Below are 23,398 nucleotides of genomic sequence, written 5' to 3' on the forward strand. Positions count from 1 at the left end.
CATAGAGTGAACATGGCACTCTCATAGTGATATCAATAAAATAAAAAACACATTTTATATTTATATCTCTTATCTAAACCTAACTTAACCAACTTATATAATATACTCTTAGTTTCCTTCGAAAGGGGGAAAGTCAATATATTCCTACCTTCGCACGACACGCCACAAGTTAGGATATCATCCCCACCATCTGGATGTGTGTCGGTCCTCCACAGTGCGGTTTTCAAAGAGCTTTCTTCCGCGTACTACAAAGCTGTGGAATGAGCTTCCTTGTGCGGTGTTTCCGGGACGATACGACATGGGCACCTTCAATAAAAGCGCGTACACCTTCCTTAAAGGCCGGCAACGCTCTTGTGATTCCTCTGGTGCTGCAAGAGAGTGTGGGCGGCGGTGATCACTTAACACCAGGTGACCCGTACGCTCGTTTGTCCTCCTACTCCATAAAAAAAGTAAAAAAAAATATATAAGGTTACATGCTCCTATTTCATATAAGTTCATTTGGAATTTCATATGTAATAATTTTAATTTAAATCGTACGGTGAGTAATAGGCCCATGCCAGTAATTCCAACATATTTTCTTAAGCAAGATTTTTATTAGGTTTCCTACCAACAAGTGATGCCATGACTTGATTTGTGCACTATGAAAAATCATTTTACAATAAATCGTATAAAATAGTAACACATACCTAGTATCTAAATTCCATAATAATACAGCTATTGCCTGACATTACTTAAATGTTTCCGGTCAGTCACTAGCCTTTAAGGCTCCCCTTCACTTCCATCCACCCATCCATCCATCCGACATCCGAAAAGCAGAGAATTTGTGGCGAGCGCCCGAATAATTTAAATAATGGCCAGTTCGGTCTGTCGGTCGCCTCCACTAAGTGGATTTAATTTACTATACTCTGTCGTGTGTGCTTTAAATGTCCAAGCGATGTTATTGCTACAAAAATCGATTATTCTTAGTGCCATTCTTAAGAACTAATTATTCTAAGAGTAGATTTCTGATCAGAGGACTTACAATGATTTATAGTCACATAGACATTCTTCGATGTACCTAAAATGTACAATTTTGTATCTTCTGTTAAAAAACTTATAGTATTTTTTTTTAAATTTTTGTGAAAGAGATTTGATTGAATTTGGATTTATTTAGCGGAAATCCATAATTATCTAAATGTTCTGAGTTATCTTAATATTATTTAGGCTATATTGACACGGAGTCGAGCCACCGTGGTGTCCGTAAGCTACCAAAGTAGACACCATATACGACCGTTTTCAAACACGTATCTCGAATTACGGATACATTGCTATCACCGTTTAATGACAAGATCTTATCTTTCTAAAGTTATTTCCATAGTTATAGTCCAATGCCTTATGTCGATAGGTTATTGAAATGTAAGTAAGCTTAAAAGATAGATTTGTCTTCCTCTAGTTAGTAAAAATAAGGATAGCTAGGTTATGGAAAACAGCCGATAGACACCAGAGTAGCCACACCTCACCGAGACAGTATCAAAATGGACCTCAAAGAGATGGCAGTACTGCTGTATGTTAGTAGAAATTAAAGTTTAAGAGAAAAAAGGAAACCGTGGTTGGTGCATCCTCAGCGTTTCATTTTAAAATCTCTATCGGCATAATCTGATGAGCAATTATCGATAGGAATAAGAATTTGAATTAAAACAAAACACATTACAGTGCACACGTGTTGCATGGAATGAAGAAAATTAAATTGAAATGAAATTATTTTATTTGCAAGAAAGATTGTACTTAAGATGTTAACATAATATTATTAATTATCCAATATGTTTCGTCAATTGATATGCAAAATATGTTATGGAGTTGTCTTTTTTTATGAAAAAAGGGACAAGCTGGACGTTCAGCTGATGGTAATTGATACGCCCTGCCCATTACAGTGCCGGTCATGATTCTTGAAAAACACAAAATTCTGAGCGGCACTACAATTGCGCTCGTCACCTTGAGACATAAGATGTTAAGTCTCATTTGCCCTGTAATTTAACTAGCTACGGCGCCTGAAACACAGTAATGTTTTCACATTACTGCTTCACGGTAGAAGTAGGCCCGTTGTGGTACCCATAATCTAGCCGGCATCCTGTGCAAAGTAGCGTCCCACTGGTAGTTGTCGACATGATCTTTATTGACCTATTTAGAATACCTTTACCCTTTTTTGTAAAATTTCGCTAATTAGATACCTACATTTATTTATGCTCAAAGTAACAACACACTGTCATACTGAAACATGTTGGATTTCACAATGCCATCATTAATAAAAATAAAATTTAAAGATATTTATTTATAATATAAGATGTAAATAATTTAATAATTCATTAAGTATATTTGTATGTAGGTAGGAGCGTCACTGGCGACCAAACAAAAAAAACTCTGCTTCAACCATTCGCCTCTACACGAGGCATCCCCAGGAGACGTTAATTTAATTTTTTTCTCAAAAATCTTTTCGTGTAATAAGCTAGCTATTTTGGGTAGTTTAGTAATTATTATTCGTCATATCTATATGTTATATATATAGCTGTAAGGTTCATTTTAGAAATAAATTATCCGGACGGCCGAGCCTTGCTCGGGTTTTTAAGAAGGTACAAAACTTGAACCAAAAAAAAACTAATAGGACATTTGGATATTAACCGAGGTCTTCTGCTTTCCGGATCACTCAATGTCCCATCTGAGCTATTATAGTCTTGTATAAAGTGGCATTTTTAACCTATGTATTCTAATGTTATTGTAGCAGTTTCTCATTAAAACACGGATAAAACTACATTTTTAAAATTGAAACCTCGCCCCCGAAACTACCTGAAAACTAAATTTTAAAGATATAAGATAATAAAATTTGCCGAGGCTTTTTCCTACATCGCTCGAAACTGATAAAGCTCTCCTTTTCAGGCGCAAAGTGATGATGACGACGTCGGGCCTGACGATGTCAACGTGCCGGTCGAGGCGGGGTACATGGACGAGTTCTTCAGTGAGGTAACTAGATCATTTTATTGTATACTAGATACATAGCACCTTGGTACATTCAGAACAGCGAACTCCATCGGAAACTTAACATTGAGTTTGTTGACAATGTTATCCAAAAATATGCTGAAGCTCATCAACATAGACTCCACCATCACGTGAACGTCGAGGCAATCCAGCTCGTTGGCAACACTGATATAGTAAGAAGACTAAAACGAACAAAACCTTTTGAATTAGTGTAGTGCTAGTGAATTATTGTAATACAATATAAAAATAGTGATATTATAAAAGGCACATGAATAAAGTGACTTCCCCTTAATAGAGACATTAAGAAATGTGTTAATGGAAATATTCTTAGTTTAATCTATCTAGCAGTTGAGGGTTAACTTAATAAGTTATTACTTATTAAGTTAAGGCTAGATTGTAATGCAAGTGGGGCAACATTATAATAACTATATTATTATGTTCTCTAATTGAAAAAAAAAATGTATACTAGATGATAGTCAATAGAAAAATATATGTAAGTATTCGATATTAATGTAGTCTAAAGCTATAGGAAATTTATGATCAAAGTTAATGAGTTAATAATGAAACAAAAACGTATTTTTAATATTGTGTTATGTCTCAAAGGGTTTTCCTTGAAAGCTCCCAGATGGCAGATTCTTTGCGAACACCTCCAAAAAATATCATTATTGTGTTCAAAAATATATACAAAACCTTAACAAATTAAATACGAAAACCATCCTCGTGAACCATGCTACCCATGGTGAAAACAGCGTGAATATCGGTGAAGTCGTTTTTGAGTTTATCGCGAAAAGATTTCGGCGGAGGATTTTGTTTAAAATGATGATGTATGTATGATAAGCTAATTCAACGATCCGCTGGTGAACAATTATCGGGCAAGGTTTTGTGACAGTTTAAAAATAACCGCCAACATTAACTGCAGTTTTTAGAATTTTCATCTCTTTCATTAGAGATCGAAGGACCTATCCAATAAAATCTTGGTCTACCCGATTTTTGTGACACAACAGTGTACGCTACCCATAACATTGGAGAGCTTTTGACTTTTGTACGAAACCTCAATAAACCAAAACAGCTTAAATTGAAATAAAAATTTGAGAAAACTTAAAATTTATTGTATTCAGGTAGGTATGATATAGTAGATTGTTAACCGATGGTCGAAAGAATCATTTCCCGAGGTATTTAGACGCCCGAGCGCAGCAAGGGCGTCTATAGCCCGAGTAGCACTTTACTTTTCATTTCGAATATGAGGAATATATCATAATATTAGTAGTACCTATTTAAAATTAATTGTCTAATTAGGACAATTTATGACGACTTTTTAAATTTTAAATATAACTCTCCGCGTAATTGTTGCGGCTTATTCCGCTCAAACAAGTTTGTGCTAAGTTCACACTGGCTGTTTAGAAAGTCACATGGCCGCAGTTTTTTTTTTAATTAGTTTTTTTACATAACACTCTTCACAGCTGAAAGCAGTTCTATTTTTGACGTTCATTCCGGCCCTTAGGTGGAAAGTAATTTTTATGAGTTTTTCCCTCTCTATGGAGGGAAGCAGCATTTTCCATCCAAAAATCAGATCAAGACAACATTACTTTCCGAGTATGAGAAATGAAAAAAATATGTCCAGTATTCCTCTTTTATCTGAAATGCGAACCTGAATTGCATCACGGTTGTGGTTTTCTCCGTTGAAATATATTAAATTTCAGTTGCGATCCCTGTTCATTTATTTCTATCTTATTACTCTGGAGAGTTTTCGACCCGCTGACTTCGCTGCAATTAATACATTTTGCTCGGAAAAATTCGATTGAATAAAGTTTAATTTCTATGTTTAGGAGTCTTATACAAATGATTTAAGTTTTCTTTAGTGTTAATTCCGCCAATATTTGTTTTTAAAAAACAATTCGACACGTGTTTCGCCTCTACACGAGTCATCCTCAGGACGTGTTGTCTCGCCAAAATCTGGCAAGAGATCTCGTTTATTATAAATTATATTATTATTATTATATTTATTATAAATATTGTTAAGTTGGGTACAGCAGCAGAAACATGAAAGCAGAATAAATGCAGTTGAGATGAGAGCGTTGAGAAGTATGATAGGAGTTAAACTGAGTGACAGGATAAGAAATAGTGAGATAAGGAAACGTTGTGGTCTGAAAGAAGATGTTGTGACAAAAATTGAGATGGTTTGGACATGTCGAGAGAATGAATGAAGAACGATTGACGAAGAAAGTGTATAAGGCAAGTGTGAATGAATGTGTTGGAAGGGGTAGACCTAGGCGGACGTTTCAAGAACAAATCAGGGACGTCTTGAAAAAAGGCCAGGTCAAGAGTACCCTAAACCGGAGAGCATGTATGAAAGGAATAATGAAAGGGGACGAAGCGAAACAAGTATGTAAGGATCGTAGCAAGTGGAAAGAAGTGGTCTCTGCCTACCCCTACGGGAAAGAGGCGTGATTTTATGTATGTATTATGTAAATCAAATCTAATCAAAATCACTTTAATGTCAAAAAAATATTTTTTTTCTTATCGAATTTACCGCTACTTCGTAAAGGGTTGAGCTAATGTGAAGAAGTAGCGAGAAACTCATTGTCACTCTTTTAAATCAAGATTTACATTTTCATCGTTTTACAAATCATTTCAATAATAACAATATATCTAAAATGATGCTTTGTTTATACTCACGTATATACAAACAAGTCCAAAGAATATGTAATAGTCCATTTCCATGTCAGTGAACGACGTGGACAGAACAGTAATATAGGAGTACTAATTAAATGTTTAGCAATTATAAAATAAGTGAGCCACAAAAGAACAGCATTTAAATAATTTGGTCAGCATACAAAGATTTTGTTTGCAATAAAAAACATCAGGCAGCAATCTTTGTTCCACAAATAATTTTGATAATGCTCAAAAATTAAATCATAAATAGGCAGCTTACAATTACATGAGTTTCCATAGTAAACATTCAGTCCGAAGAATAACTACTTGTTTAGCATGATTTCATGATTGATCAGCAGATAAAGCGTGTCTATAAGCAGCGTATTTTAGTGGCTTGTCTTATTGCCAATTGAAAGAAATGATTGGATAAAAGGGAGATGTGACTGTCCAGTCCATAATTTATAAAAAATTATGTTAGAATAGTTAAACGCACGAGCCGAGCGTAGCGGGCCGCGGCAGCGCCCGGCGAGTCCGAGAAATGAATTCTAGGCGTTCAAATGAACTTTTTTGTGTACCCTCTGAAGGCTTACCAAATTAAAATTTTATTAAGCAGTAGCAGCTCATTGCAACTAATATAATTAATATGCTGTACAACAACAATAAGAGCCATCCAGAATGAAATAAATTGCTGATTGATTTAGAAATGTTTGCTGGCCATGAACTGCTGATCAATTAGCTATTTCTGCTCACAGATTATATTTTTCTGCTCACAAAAATACCAATACTATGCTTACCATTTAAATAACACCCGTAAAATAGTGACAAAAAATACCCTTGCCCGCTACATCGCAAGGAAATGCCGTAGAGCAGTTGAACCGTGCATATTTACCGATAGCCGGCGATTGCATCGCTAACACAGATTGCAGTACAGTTTGCACAACAGAGGAAACCTCGGATTTAACCTCCATTTGCTACACTTTGTTACTGGTAAAGTTGTTGTTTGTTGCGCGCCATTGTTTTCCCAGTCGTATTGTTGCTGTGCCGAACAGAACTAACACAATTTTATATGATGAAATCTGTTTCCGAGCTCAGCACAGCTAACCTCTTGTCGCACAGGATACCACTTTGCTGTTTCTTTAAGAGATGAAGCATGAGAACCAATATCCGTATCTTTAGATATCGATACTTCAGTTCTAAAGTGTAATTAGACTGAAATTCATTAAGTTTGAGATAAGTATGAGATTTTCTTTATGAAAATACGGGACGAGACGAGCAGGACGTTCAGCTGATGAGCTCGTCACCTTGAGATATAATATGTAAGTATAAGTCTCATTTGCCGAGTAATTTCACTAGCTACGGCGGTAGGACTGAGAATCGGTGGTCATCTATTTTTTATACCCCAATTTGAATACCAAACATTGAATTTTTTTATTACTTTTTATGGCAATACAACGTTTGCTGGGTCAGCTAGTTTGATTATAAAATAATGTTGTTCATGTTCATTTATTTGGGCTTGAATCCGTTTTATTATTATTGTAAACTTTGTAAATCTCTCGATGTTTTCTCACCCCGTGTGATAACACAACCGATCAATTTACAAAGATAAATCTATACAAAAGCTTTATTTTCCCTCGTTGAATAATTATTGTTGATCCAAGGGCAGTAATTGGGTACAAGCTGGGTCAGGCCATTTCCCGAGGAAATTGAATGTATACTCGACCCCGTCGTGTTATAATAATAATTTAACTCGATCAAACAACATTGCTACGAATGTATTTGCCTATATGGGGTGGTTTTTCCTAACGATTTTATCATACGCGGTGTTTTGGTTTATAACGTGAATTATTTATGATACAGCCTTAATGATGTTTTCATTGAACTCTTTTTTAAAGAAGTTACTTTCGGGTCACCTGGTAGTAAGTGATCACCGCAGCCCTCATTCTCTTGCAACACCAGAGGAATCACAGGTGCATTGCGGGCTATGGGAAAGGTGTATTTTTTTTGAAGGTACCCATGTGTTATCGCCCGCACTGCACAATTAAGCTCATTCCTCCAGGAAAGTTTCTTGAAATCCGCACTGTAGAGGATATCCAGATGGTCGGCATGATATCCTAATTTGTGGCGTGTCGTGCGAAGGTAGAATTCGGCGGCAGGATTGAAGTTTAACAAGCTCTTCTTTCTATGAGCACTTGTTTCGTATTACACCTAAAATAAAATTCTGTACTCTTTCCTAGTTAAAGTTCTATGCATCAAAAGTTTTCTGGGTCATAGGGATCTATGTCAGTAGGGTAAAACGGGACTACATTACTCAGCCTTGATGACTGTGTATCCGAGGGCTCTACCTCGATAATAGTAACAGGATCCGGAATCTGGTCCAAGTTGCATCTAAACGTTTAAATATAATGTTTTAGCGCCGCACGTGCTTAGCCGTATGTGGCCGTAAGTTCTGTAATAAATAAAAATCCATGTATTTTTTTTACGACATAGTGAAATCTTAATAAAACTAAATGTAGTTTATTGAAGTCTCAGCATTGAATAACGCAATTCAGTTTTCACCCGTTCTGATAAACTGAAAACAAACTTTTGACTTCCTAAAAAGATTGTGAAAGAAAAATGTATTGTAATTATCCATGGTCCAGCTATACCAGCCAGTATTTACTATTTTGGTTCCAAAGAGTTTTCAAGTCTTTATCACTATTTAATGCACGCCCCTCGCATGTTGTATTATAATAATAGCGCTAGGGTTAAAAATCAAGAAAACGCGTTTAACTATAGATGAGAAGAAGCCGATTCCAAAATTCGCCACACAGCAAGAAGAGTATTGGAACGTGAAATTTAAGACACCTACTGCCTTATTCATAATAAAACGCGTTTCAAAGGTATAAAGCTATATTAGTTAAAACGTGTTTTAAGCATATCGAACGTTCGATAAAATTCCTTATTCATATTCGTTAGATAAATCACCCATAACTAATACCTACGTCTCTATAGTACGCAATGTTGCCATTTCGTACAAAAAAAACATGATTTTAACTAATTTAAGAGAAACTGTCAATGGAAACAGACGTCTTCTCAATGTCAATGGTTTGTCAGTTGTCAAAAGTGGATGTCAAAATAATTTTAAAATCAAAAATCAAGGTTTTGAAGTCTGTCGGTTGTCAATCTATGACGGATATCCAACAACTTTGAGCGGGAAGCTATTTATCACATTATTTAACGAACAGCTGATCGATGTCGGCCATGTTTTTTTGCGTTCGACTGCTTAAAATAGGTTTATAGAAGGTTCCTAGCTACTATAAGTCACGTCAGCTGTATCGATGAAATATTGAGCGTTTTAGCTCTTATATGCAATCGCATGTTAAATAGTATTCATGATTATGAATACCATTTTCATGATTATGAATACCATTTTTAACAAGCGTAGGTATATTAGCGATGTTTTAAATCTCCACTAAGTCATGTGCTTCAATGACTATTCCTTCTGCGGTGTTTCCGGATACGACATGGGTACCTTCAAAAAAAAAGCGCGCACACCTTAAAGGCCGGCAACGCTCCTGAGATTCCTCTGGTGTTGCAAGAGAATGTGGGCTGCGGTGATCACTTATCACCAGGTGACCCGTACCCCTGTTTGTCCTCCTTTCAAATAAAACAATTATTATGGTCGAATTTCGACCACCACTAGTTGAATAAAATTAAATAAGATAATCACTTAGTCTTGGGGAAATATACATCCACACAATAATCCATGCTTATGCGCGATTTAATAAAAGTCATGACGTAACTCAAGGCTCTGACGTTTGCATTGAGTGTGTTTGCTATTCATCATGGTCCCGCAATTCATTTGCATGTTATATGTGGGAACGTGGACGTGTTCTGAAAGGCCGACGCGACGCCTGTACCCACTGTGCAAAACCGCGAGTCGCTCAAGCATATTCCATAGTTTGATTTGGGGGAAATTTGTATATTATCCGTCGTCATACTACGTCGATGACGTCACATCGTAGCTTTGTTAGGCTCGGTTTCCACTAAAGCGGAGTGATAACCAATCAGATTTTTCATTATTTCCTCTCCGCTTAGCTTCCCCCGCTTTCATTCCGTAATTTGAACCGACTTTAGTAGTTAAGCGAAGTATTTTTACTCAAAAAATGGAGGACGTCTTCCTTTCGTAGATATCAGTTGACTGATTTCGACCTCTCACAGCTCACATCTCCGCCCCGCTACACATCTCCTCACGGCTTTGATGGAAATAACCTTACCGCTTCGCGGCTTATCTCCTCTCGTCTCATCTCCTCTCCGCTGTGGTATAAACCGGGCCTTGTGTGGCGGCCAAGCATCACTACATAATATTATTAATAATAAATGAAATACGTTTTATTATCTGTATTATTGATTGTTGTAAAGGTGTTGTGTTGTGATGCTGATTCTTATGCAAAAATTAAAAGCTTAATGCAAAGAGAATTTATTTTTCTGACAGAAATATAATAACGACACAGAACAACAGAAACTACAGAACTATTAACAACAAAAGTCCAAAACTTAACAACGTTAACTTATAAAACCAAACCAGCGATAGCACAAAAATATCACAACATATACTTAACGGTAATGAAACTGCAAACTGACGCAACAGGGCGAGCGAGAAGTTGGAAGGGAAACGGGAGGGGGCATTATGGGACTAGATTATGGGTACCACAACGGCGCCTATTTCTGCCGTGAAGCATTAATGTGTAAGTATTACTGTGTTTCGGTCTGAAGGGCGCCGTAGCTAGTGAAATTACTGGGCAAATGAGACTTAACATCTTATGTCTCAAGGTGACGATCGCAATTGTAGTGCCGCTCAGAATTTTTGAGTTTTTCAAGAATCGTGTGCGGCACTGCATTGTAATGGGCAGGTCGTATCAATAACCATCAGCTGAACGTCCTGCTTGTCTCGTCCCTTATTATCATACAAATCCGTCAGACATACCTACCAAATTCGAAAGACGTGGAACACTTCACGTAAACAAGTGCCTTATGTGCTGGGGACACGCGACAGTAATGGTATAAGTGGCTATATACAGCTGATTATTAATCCAGATAGAAATGACCATAGAGTTAACAAATATATAGACAAGACATGTGTGCAAGAGAAAACATCTCTAATGAAGCGAGATAGAAAAGCGAAGCTATTGTTACTGTCACTGACTATTCTTTCACAGTCACCTTGGTATTTTTAATATTAAACTAGTTAATTACATGCTAACGCACACATTGTAAATAAAAATTGTAATATATTTTAAGGCGACACTAAATGCCACCTTGAGCGATATGAGTTCGCGGCTGCCGGCCCGCCATCTATGTAACAAAGCCAATATTCTTGCGTGGAAAACAGTTTATATGCTTACAATCCTCGTTATTCACTACTAATCTGAAGAAATGAACCTATACAAAAAAGTACAAGATATAAGAATAACTTTTCTGAGAGAAGTACCAAAAATATGCGTCACGCCATGCCAAAAAAACTTGTTTAACTTCAAAGTAATGTGGTAGTTCAAAAAGGCTCGGCAGTGTTAACTATAACCAACAGCAAGCATTAGCAACCTACAAATAAGACTTAAGGATATGTGTAACAGGATTAAATAGTGTTCATAGCTCGAAATGCTATACTGTCACCACAAAACTTGTCTAAAAACCCCAAGTTTGCGTGTTTTCTGCTTACTCTTCGCCTTAAGTCTATGGCCAAAGTTCACAAGTCTCTTTCACTCGTCTCAACCTCAAGTAGCAAATTCATAATTTCTGATGAGGTGGAAATGCGATCTCCGAGTTTAGGTTTTTTCATTAGTCTGATCCTAAAGCCATTTTCGGCTTGCATTTGAAAAAATCCTCGCGTTATTCAGCTAAACAAGTTAACAAAATTAACGTATGCAAAACTTAATATAATTTAATTCGAGTGACGCTACTACATTGATTTTGTAGATGTGATAACCTCCTAAAGAGATATACTTGTTCTAAATGTACTGTGTCCCATGACTTGCGTATGCGTGATACGTCCATATTGGCGACAGCAGGGCGACCAGACTAGACACTAATTGAGACGTAAGACTTATGACGTCATGACTATTGACCCCGCTAGGCTTCCAAATATATTACTTGACACTGAGAATTTTGGCAAGCGCATTCATTTACCATAGTTTTATGGCTGTAACTTCTTTATCGTTGAACATAGTAGTAGCTGGCTTTTGGCTATACAACATGATGACTTGTGAGACACAACGCGCCCGCTCATTGTATTTTTAATTATTATTTAATTATTTGTATTGTGAATATATAGTTTTCTAAATTAAAAAAAGCATATGTTCCGGATAAGTAGTCACCAACAAACATTACGAAAACCCTCTCAGAAACACGCTGCATCTGTAGTTTTCGCAGTAGAACCGAAGGAAAAAACTGGCTCTCCATTTATTAGTATAGATCAAAGATATTTAAGGACTCTTTACTCGATTATCTATCTTGTAATAAAATTGGGTAATTATTTTTTGAACAAATTTCTCTATTTAAAAAAAATGTAGATACTGTGCGACTCTTACTTAATTTAAGCGCAAGCGTCAGCAGGTTCGCGTATTAGCCTTCCTGTTTCCTACTTCCGCGCTATACTAAACCACATACTTATTGCTTCGGCAAACTGCACAGTTTATCGGCGCCTCAATGCCAATTAACGGTTTGATATAATTAGCGTATTTTAACATCTTTGCTTCCTTGATGAAGTGTTTTATTTTCAATATTTTGCTTCAGTACTTAATATCTTAGGAATCCTCGTATTTTGAGCCGACCATGATATATTTAACCTATATAGCCGAGTGGTTAGCGATCCTACCTACTAAGCTAGAGGTCCCGGGTTCGAATCCCGGTAGGTGCAAGCATTTATATGATGAATATGGATGTTTGTTTTCGAGTCATGGATGTTTAAATGTATTTATGTATGTTTATATGAATTTATGTATGTTTAAGTAAGTATATTGTATTAAATATATCATTGTCTTGTAACCCATAACACAGGCTATAGATGCTTAACTTGGGGCAAGATAATTTGTGTAAAAAGTGTGTCAATATTATTATTATTATTTAAACCTAGACGGACCAATAGTTATAGTATACCAGCTGGCAGCATAATATATAGGCGTAAACAGGCAACAGTCTCATGTGAAGTGAATATCGGTGCTCTTGGTCATTTGTAATACCTATTTCTTGAGGAGAATTTACTTCAATTTGATACTTAGGAGTATCTTAAATGGAGTGTCGGGGATGTTTGCTGAGGCACGCGTAGATTGTTTTTACGCGACTATGCGTAAGCGGTGTACGTCTGTTGAATAGGATCCGGGCTAGCCCCAATGGTATTCTGAGGGCATTTTCTCACAGGTTCGATTGTCAGTACTTGAACCACTGCTGTTTGATACATGTCAACAATGTTGACAAGTCGGTCCTGTCCTAGATTAGGAAGGTTTAGATTTTAAGATATCTTGTACTAGCACTAGGTTTTAAGGTATTTTGTTACTAACACATTATGATCCTTTGTTGATCGAAATAAAGAATTTATTATTATATTATTATTAAATCGTATCTTAAGAGACTAGATATTTTGGTTGAAGATATATAGATAATATTACGTGGGTATTAACTATGTCCAGCGGTTCCGAACAGCAGCCAATGATATTGCGCGAATAGTAATTGAATTAGTCGATCAGACTTTGTCGAGTACATTTAGCGAATTAAGCCTAAGCTTATTTAGATACACCAAGTTCTAATCAAATTTACAGTCACATATTTGCCCCAGATAATGGCCGTCCAACTAAGTGAGTCGATTTGCTTTATAGGGTATAGTTGTAATTAATAAATAGGGGAAATCCATGTGGATTTAGCAATTATTATCGGAAGTACCATCGAATTTTTTTAAAGTTTTGGTAACAGCTTTATATGTAGTTTGGCTACAAAGTATTTTAATGTGAACGTCTTATCTCAATTAGTTTAGTAAGGTCTCTATTGCAATAATGTATATTTGAAATTATTAGGGTCGGTATCAATAGTCGGTCTTCAGGCTCTTCATATTTTCAGCAATAGAGAATCCAAGTAACCGTTATTCAATACATACAGATAGATATTAGATTTCAATGAATGATTTTAAACACATAGTCTGACCACCTGTGTAAACTACATGAAACTCTGTTGAGTAGTTTCGGAGATGTGCGGTCACGAACAGGCTGAAAATAAGTACTTCTACAGCCATACCTTTTTTTTATAACTTTTCTTAAGTCATAACATATTTGCATTTCCTAACCATTTGGTTAACACAAGGAACTAATATAGATTTTAGCATAATAATATTATCTATAGCTGTTCACAAAATGGCCCTTCTTAAAATAAAACGGTAATTTGCTTAAACTGTTATTATTAAACTAAACAAACGGCAGACAACGTTTTAAATGATTCGTGCGTAGAAAAAATACCCACAACAGCCGAAAACAACAAATTCGCATGCACAAAACAATGGTCGTGATAAAAATTCTGAAGCATATTTATATCCGCACTTGTTGAATAAACATTGAAAAGAAAGAAATGAAGACAAAGAAAGCATAATCCAGGTTTGAAATGTTAAACTATGTTGTTTATGGCCAATAAAATATGTATAGTGTACGTTCGCTTTGAGATTGTAGAACTTGGATCCTAGCCAGCGAGTCCTTCAACTTAAGAGTTAGCATTTATGCCGTTAAAGATATGAATAAAGCATTTTGCAGACCAAAATGGAAGGACATATCCTACTTTTATTTTTGGGAAATGCTTAAATAAAAATAAAGCAATAGTATTTCGCTTTTCTCTCTCATTAGTAATTAATAGAAACTTTGATATTTTTGCACACTAATCAGGCGACAATAATATAAAACTCGAAAAGTCCAACAATACTAAAGAAGTCTATGATTATCACTGAATACAATTTAAAAATAATTTAATTAAAACACGGAATCTCTTATCGATACGCTATTGAAATGGGAGACGAGTTAGACAAGATACTGACTGGCTAAAAATAACAATTCTGTACCCTGCTAGTAGAGACGTTAGCAGATCTAGGAATGAATCTTGAATTTTTAATGCTTGTTGTTGTGCTTTGTAGAAACAGAATATCTCTTGGCACGGATTAGAGCCAAATATATTTTTATTGAGTACAGTGTGAGGCTCCTTTGCACACGAAGCCGGCTAGATTATGGGTAACACAACGGCGCTTATTGCTGCCGTATCGAATCAAATCAAAATCACTTTCACGGAAATGACACTTATGAATGTCAAAAAAATGTGTAGCGGTAATGGGTAAACATTACTGTGTTTCAGTCTGAAGGGCGCCGTAGCTAGTGAAATTACTGGGCAAATGAGACTGAACATCTTATGTCTCAAGGTGACGAGCGCAGTTGTAGTGCCGCTCAGAATTGTTGGGGTTTTCGAGAATCCTGAGCGGCACTGCATTTTAATTGGTAGGGCGTATCAATTACCATCAGCTGAACGTCATGCTCGTCTCGTCCCTTACTTTCATAAAACAAAAGAGAAAAATCCTCGAATAAAAGACTTGCAAGCTGTTACGAGGGGCACACTGAAATGATCGGGAATAAGAAAAGCCACATGCACGGTATTGCTAAATTGTATTTTATTGTTTTTCGAAGTATTTTCCGTTCAACTTAATGCACTTTTCCATTCGTGCAAACCAATCATTAAAAAGGTCATTCCAGTTTGAAAGTTGATGTTGACAAAATGGCTGATTTGTACACTTCCACAGCTGCTTCGGGGTCTGCAAACAGTTGACTGCGTAATAAATCTTTCATTCTACGGAATGTAAAGAAATCGTTTGGGCTCAGGATTTTAAGAGGCCAGTATTCAAATTCTAAAAAAGGTTTTATTGTAACTCAATCAGAAAAATTCTATTCCCGATCATTTCAGTGTGCCCCTCGTACTAAACAAATGCAACTAACTAAATGTAGTATATAATAATATAAGCCCCAGACTCAAACAATTTTATTATTTATATTTGGGTACGTAAATATATATTAGGAATATGGGTTGTTGGGAATCAAACATATGAGTTAATTAAAAAAAATAAAGATCAAGGTTTCAAAAGATTAATTTTTGCTGAAAAGAGAGTTGAGGAAACCTACGTTGGCGTGTCCATTCTATTGTACTCCGCTACGAGAATGAGGACTTTTCCGGCTCTTTCACACTCTCCAGATAATTGCTGTACATTTTTTTCTAAAGCGTTGAAAGTTTTTCTATTTTATGTGATTTAGTTTGCAGTTAGAGTCTAGAGCATGCTTATGAAACGTTTTAATGCTGAGATAAATCTATCGGGAATGTTTTTTTTTTCACTTCATCAAAAACGCTTGATATGTAAATTTTCTATAATTTATTGAAGTAGGGTTTATTTTGCAGAAAACCATGATTATCCAAATAAACATTTCTCTTAACTCAAAACTGAGTCTTCAAACAATTCGACACGTGTTTCGCCTCTACCTGAGACATCCTCAGGAGACTTCAACATAACACAAAAGGGTTCCGATATGTAATTTATATACAAAACTATGTATTTCCTTGTCTAAGAGGAAGGTAAAATAATTGGTCAGTTTCCTTTGGAAAATGTACTCACTACATATCTGATATTGTATAGACATTAATGGTGGATTATGGATTAATTATTGTTTGTATTTGTTCAGGTGGAAGAAATACGAGAGATGATAGACAAGATTCAGGCCAACGTCGAGGAAGTGAAGAAAAAGCACAGTGCCATACTGTCGGCGCCTCAATCAGATGAAAGTAAGATTTAACAACCGTCAAAGAACAGTTTACATTATTGAAAGATGTTCTTGTAAATACAATAAGGGGCTGGTTTGCATTGCAACCGTTGCATAAACTATCTATAGCAATAAAGAACATCTTAAAGTACCGGTTGAACAGAATATGTGTTTCACCATTTGCCAATTTTACGATGACGTCATGAATTTCACTGTTAACACCGTAACCATCCTTCGCCGGTTAATGCTTTTGTTGATGTTAAATAGCGACCTGTCAAAAGTTACAAATATATATTCGATATTGACTTGATAGCCTAAGATCCCACTGCTCGAACTTTAACTATGCCAAGGAATACGATATTGCAACACATTACGCAGTCTGTGTTAAAATCAGCGTTACTGTTAAAATAACGTTAAATTTGAACTTGTTAACTTTAACCTTAAGTCCAACAGCTAATATGATGCAATCCCAGCCTGAAAGTAATACGATTCGACTGGCATTCAATATTATAATAACGTGTACACGCCCACTGATGCGAAAGTTAATATTAAATCGCAAAACAACGCAACTGGAAATGTGAAGCTTTAAAAGTCATCGCGCAAAAATAAACAGTTATCGACACCGGGGCTAATAATATCTCGCCCTTTACATCCACGGCCTGTTAGTCTCCTATACGTGGGTGTGTCTAATGAATTGTAGCTTTAAATGGATTTATCCTACATGTAGGCGGTTTACTGGAGCACAAATCTTGAAAGACTTATTAGTGTTTTATAGTTTACTTAAAACTTTTAACTTACTGATGGTAGTGGTAATTGTGGTTGCTTGATCATCGCCATCATAGATACTTGTTTTTGGGAAAAAATACGTAATAGTAATTAGATTATCAGCGGTCTCTCCAAACAATATATATGATATTATAAGCGTCTATTGCACAATAGGTTCAACCGTTGACTCAATCGTTGGTTCAATCATCGCCATTGTGTCAAACCGTTGACTCAATCTTTGGTTCAATCATCGCCATTGTGTTCAACCCTTTACTCAATCATTGGTTCAATCATCGCCATTGTGTTCAACCGTTGATTCAATCGTTGGTTCAATCATCGCCATTGTGTCAAACCGTTGACTCAATCTTTGGTTCAATCATCGCCATTGTGTTCAACCCTTTACTCAATCATTGGTTCAATCATCGCCATTGTGTTCAACCGTTGATTCAATCGTTGGTTCAATCATCGCCATTGTGTCAAACCGTTGACTCAATCTTTGGTTCAATCATCGCCATTGTGTTCAACCGTTGATTCAATCGTTGGTTCAATCATCGCCATTGTGTCAAACCGTTGACTCAATCTTTGGTTCAATCATCGCCATTGTGTTCAACCCTTTACTCAATCATTGGTTCAATCATCGCCATTGTGTTCAACCGTTGATTCAATCGTTGGTTCAATCATCGCCATTGTGTCAAACCGTTGACTCAATCTTTGGTTCAATCATCGCCATTGTGTTCAACCCTTTACTCAATCATTGGTTCAATCATCGCCATTGTGTTCAACCGTTGATTCAATCGTTGGTTCAATCATCGCCATTGTGTCAAACCGTTGACTCAATCTTTGGTTCAATCATCGCCATTGTGTTCAACCCTTTACTCAATCATTGGTTCAATCATCGCCATTGTGTTCAACCGTTGATTCAATCGTTGGTTCAATCATCGCCATTGTGTCAAACCGTTGACTCAATCTTTGGTTCAATCATCGCCATTGTGTTCAACCCTTTACTCAATCATTGGTTCAATCATCGCCATTGTGTTCAACCGTTGATTCAATCGTTGGTTCAATCATCGCCATTGTGTCAAACCGTTGACTCAATCTTTGGTTCAATCATCGCCATTGTGTTCAACCGTTGATTCAATCGTTGGTTCAATCATCGCCATTGTGTCAAACCGTTGACTCAATCTTTGGTTCAATCATCGCCATTGTGTTCAACCCTTTACTCAATCATTGGTTCAATCATCGCCATTGTGTTCAACCGTTGATTCAATCGTTGGTTCAATCATCGCCCGCCACGTACCTATGTGTTTTCAGTTTTCCGAATTTATATTAAGTACGTTTATTGCTTTATAAGATAACGCTCTGGTGATTCCTCTGGTGTTACAAGGAGTATGGACTGTGGTGATCACATACTATCAGGTCACCCGTATGCTCGTTTATCCTCCACTCCCATAGAAAAAAAAAACAATCTATCAGTATCTGGATATAATGATTTCAAACTGCAACAATAATATTGCTAAATTTTCGTAATACCTGCCCTGACTGAAAATTCCACGTTTCGTTTATCAATATCCACATTGAAAATTTCGGTTGGGTAAAAAATAATAATAAGTCTGCGTATAATAAAGCTTGTAATTTTAATTAAATTCTTATCTTCGCTGAACGGAAAAGTTGCGTTGCTATAATACAGATAATGCATGCTAAAAATATAACATTTAACTTGTACAAAATGTTTGCGACAAAGTTAAGGCTTGTGGTATACAAGTGAAACTATGTCAGTGCCAGGTCTCTATCTATGGGTAAAGTTTGCAAGATTATATGCGACGCAATTTAATTATACGAATACTTCCATTTCTTACATAAAGAATATTTCAATGTAAGTACACAATTTGCGGGTAGTAAAATATTTGAATGTTGCGTGCTAGAAAGCATTGCTAAAATTACTTGTAATTAATCAATTTAATGTGGGTGTTAGTTATTATACATTGTCACACAGTTTATGGGCGTCAGGTTTGTGATTGTTTGAGTTAAAAACACACATTACATTATTAATGCTTTGCTAACTATTTTCGATATTGTCCGAGTATCTTGTGTAGACCGGTACTGGTTTTAGCAAATATAGCGTTCAAAATGTGATAAAATGCCTCCTTAAGCATTACAACTTACAACTGTTTGTGTATTGTATACTTTTATTCATTTTAAATACTGTTCATAACTCTGGGTTTTGCCAACTAACTCATCTAGCAAAATTTGTATTTTAGCATTGGTATATGAAAGGACTAAGCCTAAGTTTTGGTCTAGAAAACTTCTTCTGAATGAAATATGTTACCGTGATCAGATAGTGGTAATTTATGGTCAAAGCTATCTCAAGTTTCTTTATTTTGTGCCACAACACTAAATAGTATACAATCGGTGTTTTTTCATAGTTACCTTATACATCATACGTGTTGTTGACACAAATGTGATAAGTATGCAAATCTGGTTCGAAATTGGATTTACCAACGCTACTTTCAAATTAATTTGACAATGTATGATTAGGTTCAGTAAACGATGTTAGATTTCTTGTCTCTATTTCACCTTTAAGATACTCCGCTATTAATTCCTCCGACTATTCACCGACATGTAATTGCATTTATTCCTTTAAGATAGTAGATAGAACAAACCCTCTAAAAGTCTCTTATCTATTAGCTTCAGCAGCGAAGCTTTATTGCTAATTGTATCACGTTACCCGGCTAGATTTCTACGGGTAAGAAATGGCACTTGTTATCTCGGTGATTATTTCTGGAACAACATCTAGGCCGGATCCGTCGCTTGGCCTCCACTTAATTGACTAGCTTTTTACTGCCTGTAAGTATAGAGATAACCCAAATACTTGTATTGAATCAGTTCGCGTGGGTATTTAAAATCCAATATTGCTTTAACTATTGCCCAATAATACTTAGAAAATTTAGCTTCGTATTTGATCCAACAAATATCGGCTAGTCCGTTTTCAAATTATGAATGAATCGCGGACGTTGTCTGGTTGTATTTATATTTGTCTCTGAATTAGGGATGCTGACAGAATATCGCTACAAAAACCCATGGTCATAAAAATGTCAATCAAAATAAAAAGTAACGAAGATAAGCAATGATAGACGACATGATTACAGTACGTTAGTATCCACATTTGTAGTTCAAATAGTAAGTTTCCTTGTTAGTTGCTACTATCACGTCGACGGGTGTCGATTTTTCGAATTTCCTAGACTTTTCACGAGTTTATCAGAAACCGTGATTCTGCCATGATATTTTATAATTATTAATCTATTTCACAGCTGGTTGCCTTTAAATAATAGTATAACGGTATCCCAATATCAACTTTGAGCCTCAGAATACAGAAAAAACCAGAAGGAGTGTCAATGACATTTGTACGCAGCGAATTGTGTCCAAAATAACTCGTATATTCTGGAGCATAAAATTGAATGTAGCCCTTCTGAGATGCTTATGTGAACTGGAGGAACGAAAGATTATAATTATTTGTTAATCGTGAAGTAATGTTGTTCACGCAAAGAACCGCAAACGTCGAATACTAATAGCCGTGGCAATATTTATAGAGACATCACTGCAATAGACAGGCAATTAGAACTCCCCAGCGCTTCCATCGCGGCTGTCGGCTAGGATATAATCATACGATGAACGCAGAGATATACCTATAACATAGGTAGCAAGCAATCTCTGGCTACGATGTTTGGCTTCGAATTTATAAGCATTATTAATACACCATTCTGCTCATAACGTTTCTCTACTAATATTTGATATTACTCGTGATAAATATTTTTGATCGTTTTTTTTTGTTGAGTTTAATAAAATATCATTAAAGGAGATAATATATTATATGAAGGAATAATGAACAAGCTGATCTTAAATGAATACTCTCCAAAGACGTTTGATGTTAATTGGTTGCCAAGACTCCATAAGTTAATGTTTTCACTGTAAAAAAATTACGAGATCTCTAGCAGCGCCAAGTGTACCCATAAATACGCTGGTATATACTGGTATTACTTGGATGTTTCATCATTGAAATATTCATTAAGCATACCGTTTTCTGATTTTTAATACCCAATAATAAATGCTAATGGGAGTTTTTTACGCTTCGTCTCCTTAACTACTCAACTGAGAATCATTATTTACAAACGCGTCAGGGACACAAAAAAGGATGTATGGTGCATTTAATCTCGAAATTTTAAAGAGTTTCTGAGGCAGTGTTATAAAATTAATAAATTTTACGCGGGGTCCATAACGTCAAACAAACGGCAAAATAACGCTATGGAATGAAAGAGACAAAGTATTTGTAGCGAGGCGTGAGAAAAAGAAGAGAGATATTTATCTTGCTTTCCTTCGTTATCGTTTTTGTATGTGTTATCTATATGTTATACTTAGGTGAAAGACGTCACACTTTTTATTATTTCAACCAAACCTGCGTCTGCTATAATAAATGACATGCCAAAGCTGTCATCTCTGCTCTGGCACAGAACCAGGATCAGCTCGAACCATTTGACCACGTGCAACGCTGAGCTCCTCGAATCGTCAGCGATCCTGTGTCTGTAAGATCGGCTAGATCACTTGGCGTTCCGTAGATACGGAAGCGCATTTTTAACGGGGAGTATTCCGAAGAGCTGTTTGACCTGATTCCTGCCGCCGAATTCCATCGTTGCACGACACGGATATATATATGGATATCATCCCAATAATCTGGATGTCTGGCATTCCTCTACAGTGCGGTTTTCCATGAACTTTCTATCTTGTACAACCAAGATGTGAAATGAGCTTGCTTGTGTGTTGTTTCCAGAAACGACATGGGTAACTTCAAAATAAGCGCGTACCTTACGAAAATCCCGACATCGCTCGTTTGATTCCTCTAGTGCTACAAGAGAGTGTGGGCGGCGGTGATCATTTAACATCATGACCCGTACGCTCGTTTGTCCACCTCTTCCATAAAAAGACTCAAATATCTAAAAAGTTCACGTTTATTTAATACCTCTACATTATAATGAAGGATATAGTGTAAGGCCATTAAAGAATATTATGGTAAATATAATTAACTAAGCTTTCCCGGAACTTTATTAAATATATATATTTAAGAGTATCGTAGTGACGCGGTCTCACCGCTCATTAAAATGCTACTCAAGATTTAAACGTTGATAATTAACGAGTTCCCCGGCGAAGACGTACAAGAAAGTTTTATCTTTTCAGAAACAAAGCACGAGTTAGAAGATCTTATGGCCGATATCAAGAAAACTGCCAACAAAGTGAGAGGAAAATTAAAACGTGAGTATTATGTTGCAATTAGATACGATACCGGCGAGCAACAGGCTTTCAACTTTTAATTGTAATCTGAATCTTTTAAGTTATTAGTGGAATGTCCGTTGCGAAGTTCTCCGTCTGTTCTTACAACAGGCGGTGCCAAGACTTGATAATGAGGGTGAAAATATCACGTCATTCAGAGTACGTTCGTAACAAATTTTTCGTGATTATTCTTATCTTTATGCTAGCTGTTCCCGGTATACGTTGCAATAACATGTTAAGTATAAAGAAGTAGAGTCTACCAAAGGCAGGTACCGTCACGGACGTCCCTTTACTCTATTGAAGTTTAAACGAGCAGACGAAAGACAATTTTTGGTTTTTATAGCCCCCTCTTTTGATTAGCTTATTTGAGCTACATAGTTGAGACATTAACCTTCTCCAGTGACAATAATAACTTGTGGTCAAACGATATCAGATGTCTATCAGATAATATGTGTAATCTATTTCAATCCACTTTGTGTTCTATCTATGCACCTTAGCACCTTTTCATGTCAATTATCAACGGGAATCAAGACCAAAAGGTGCAATTGGCACTTCAGTTTTTATGAATGGTTGTAAGCTGTCAGAATCTATTAGTAAATCATTCGTACATTGGTACATCCGTACCATTCAATAACTACAGCTACAACTATACCCGCAGATGTCCAATAATATCCCGAGAGTCGATGTCGAGCAACGGGTTGCAAGACACGTATAGCTCTCGACCAACGTCTTCGAAAACAAACCAAAAGGTTGAAACAGTCGTATTGCTACGATGTCAGTTCGTCTGTCATTGATGCCTTGTTTACGTGAAATCTCGTTGCGCGAAATGGTAATAATCTTGAGCATTTATC

The 23,398-nt window shown here is 36.3% G+C and overlaps 1 protein-coding gene across 8 annotated transcripts in view; it reads left to right on the forward strand.

Moving 5' to 3' along the window:
* LOC126967578 (syntaxin-1A) overlaps positions 1-23,398 on the forward strand; it is an 83,542-nt gene that overhangs the window by 32,331 nt on the left and 27,813 nt on the right. For all 8 annotated transcript variants that reach the window (XR_007730034.1, XR_007730035.1, XM_050812110.1 and 5 more), the window contains exons 2-4: positions 2,911-2,994; positions 16,386-16,485; positions 22,455-22,529. Coding sequence is in view for 6 of the 8 variants with exons in the window: in XM_050812110.1 (XP_050668067.1) it covers positions 2,911-2,994; positions 16,386-16,485; positions 22,455-22,529 (259 nt within the window). In the remaining 2 variants the exon portion in view is untranslated. The remainder of the gene's footprint in view (positions 1-2,910; positions 2,995-16,385; positions 16,486-22,454; positions 22,530-23,398) is intronic.

This window comes from Leptidea sinapis, chromosome 13 (genome assembly GCF_905404315.1).
Source record: "Leptidea sinapis chromosome 13, ilLepSina1.1, whole genome shotgun sequence".
NCBI lineage: Eukaryota > Metazoa > Arthropoda > Insecta > Lepidoptera > Pieridae > Leptidea > Leptidea sinapis.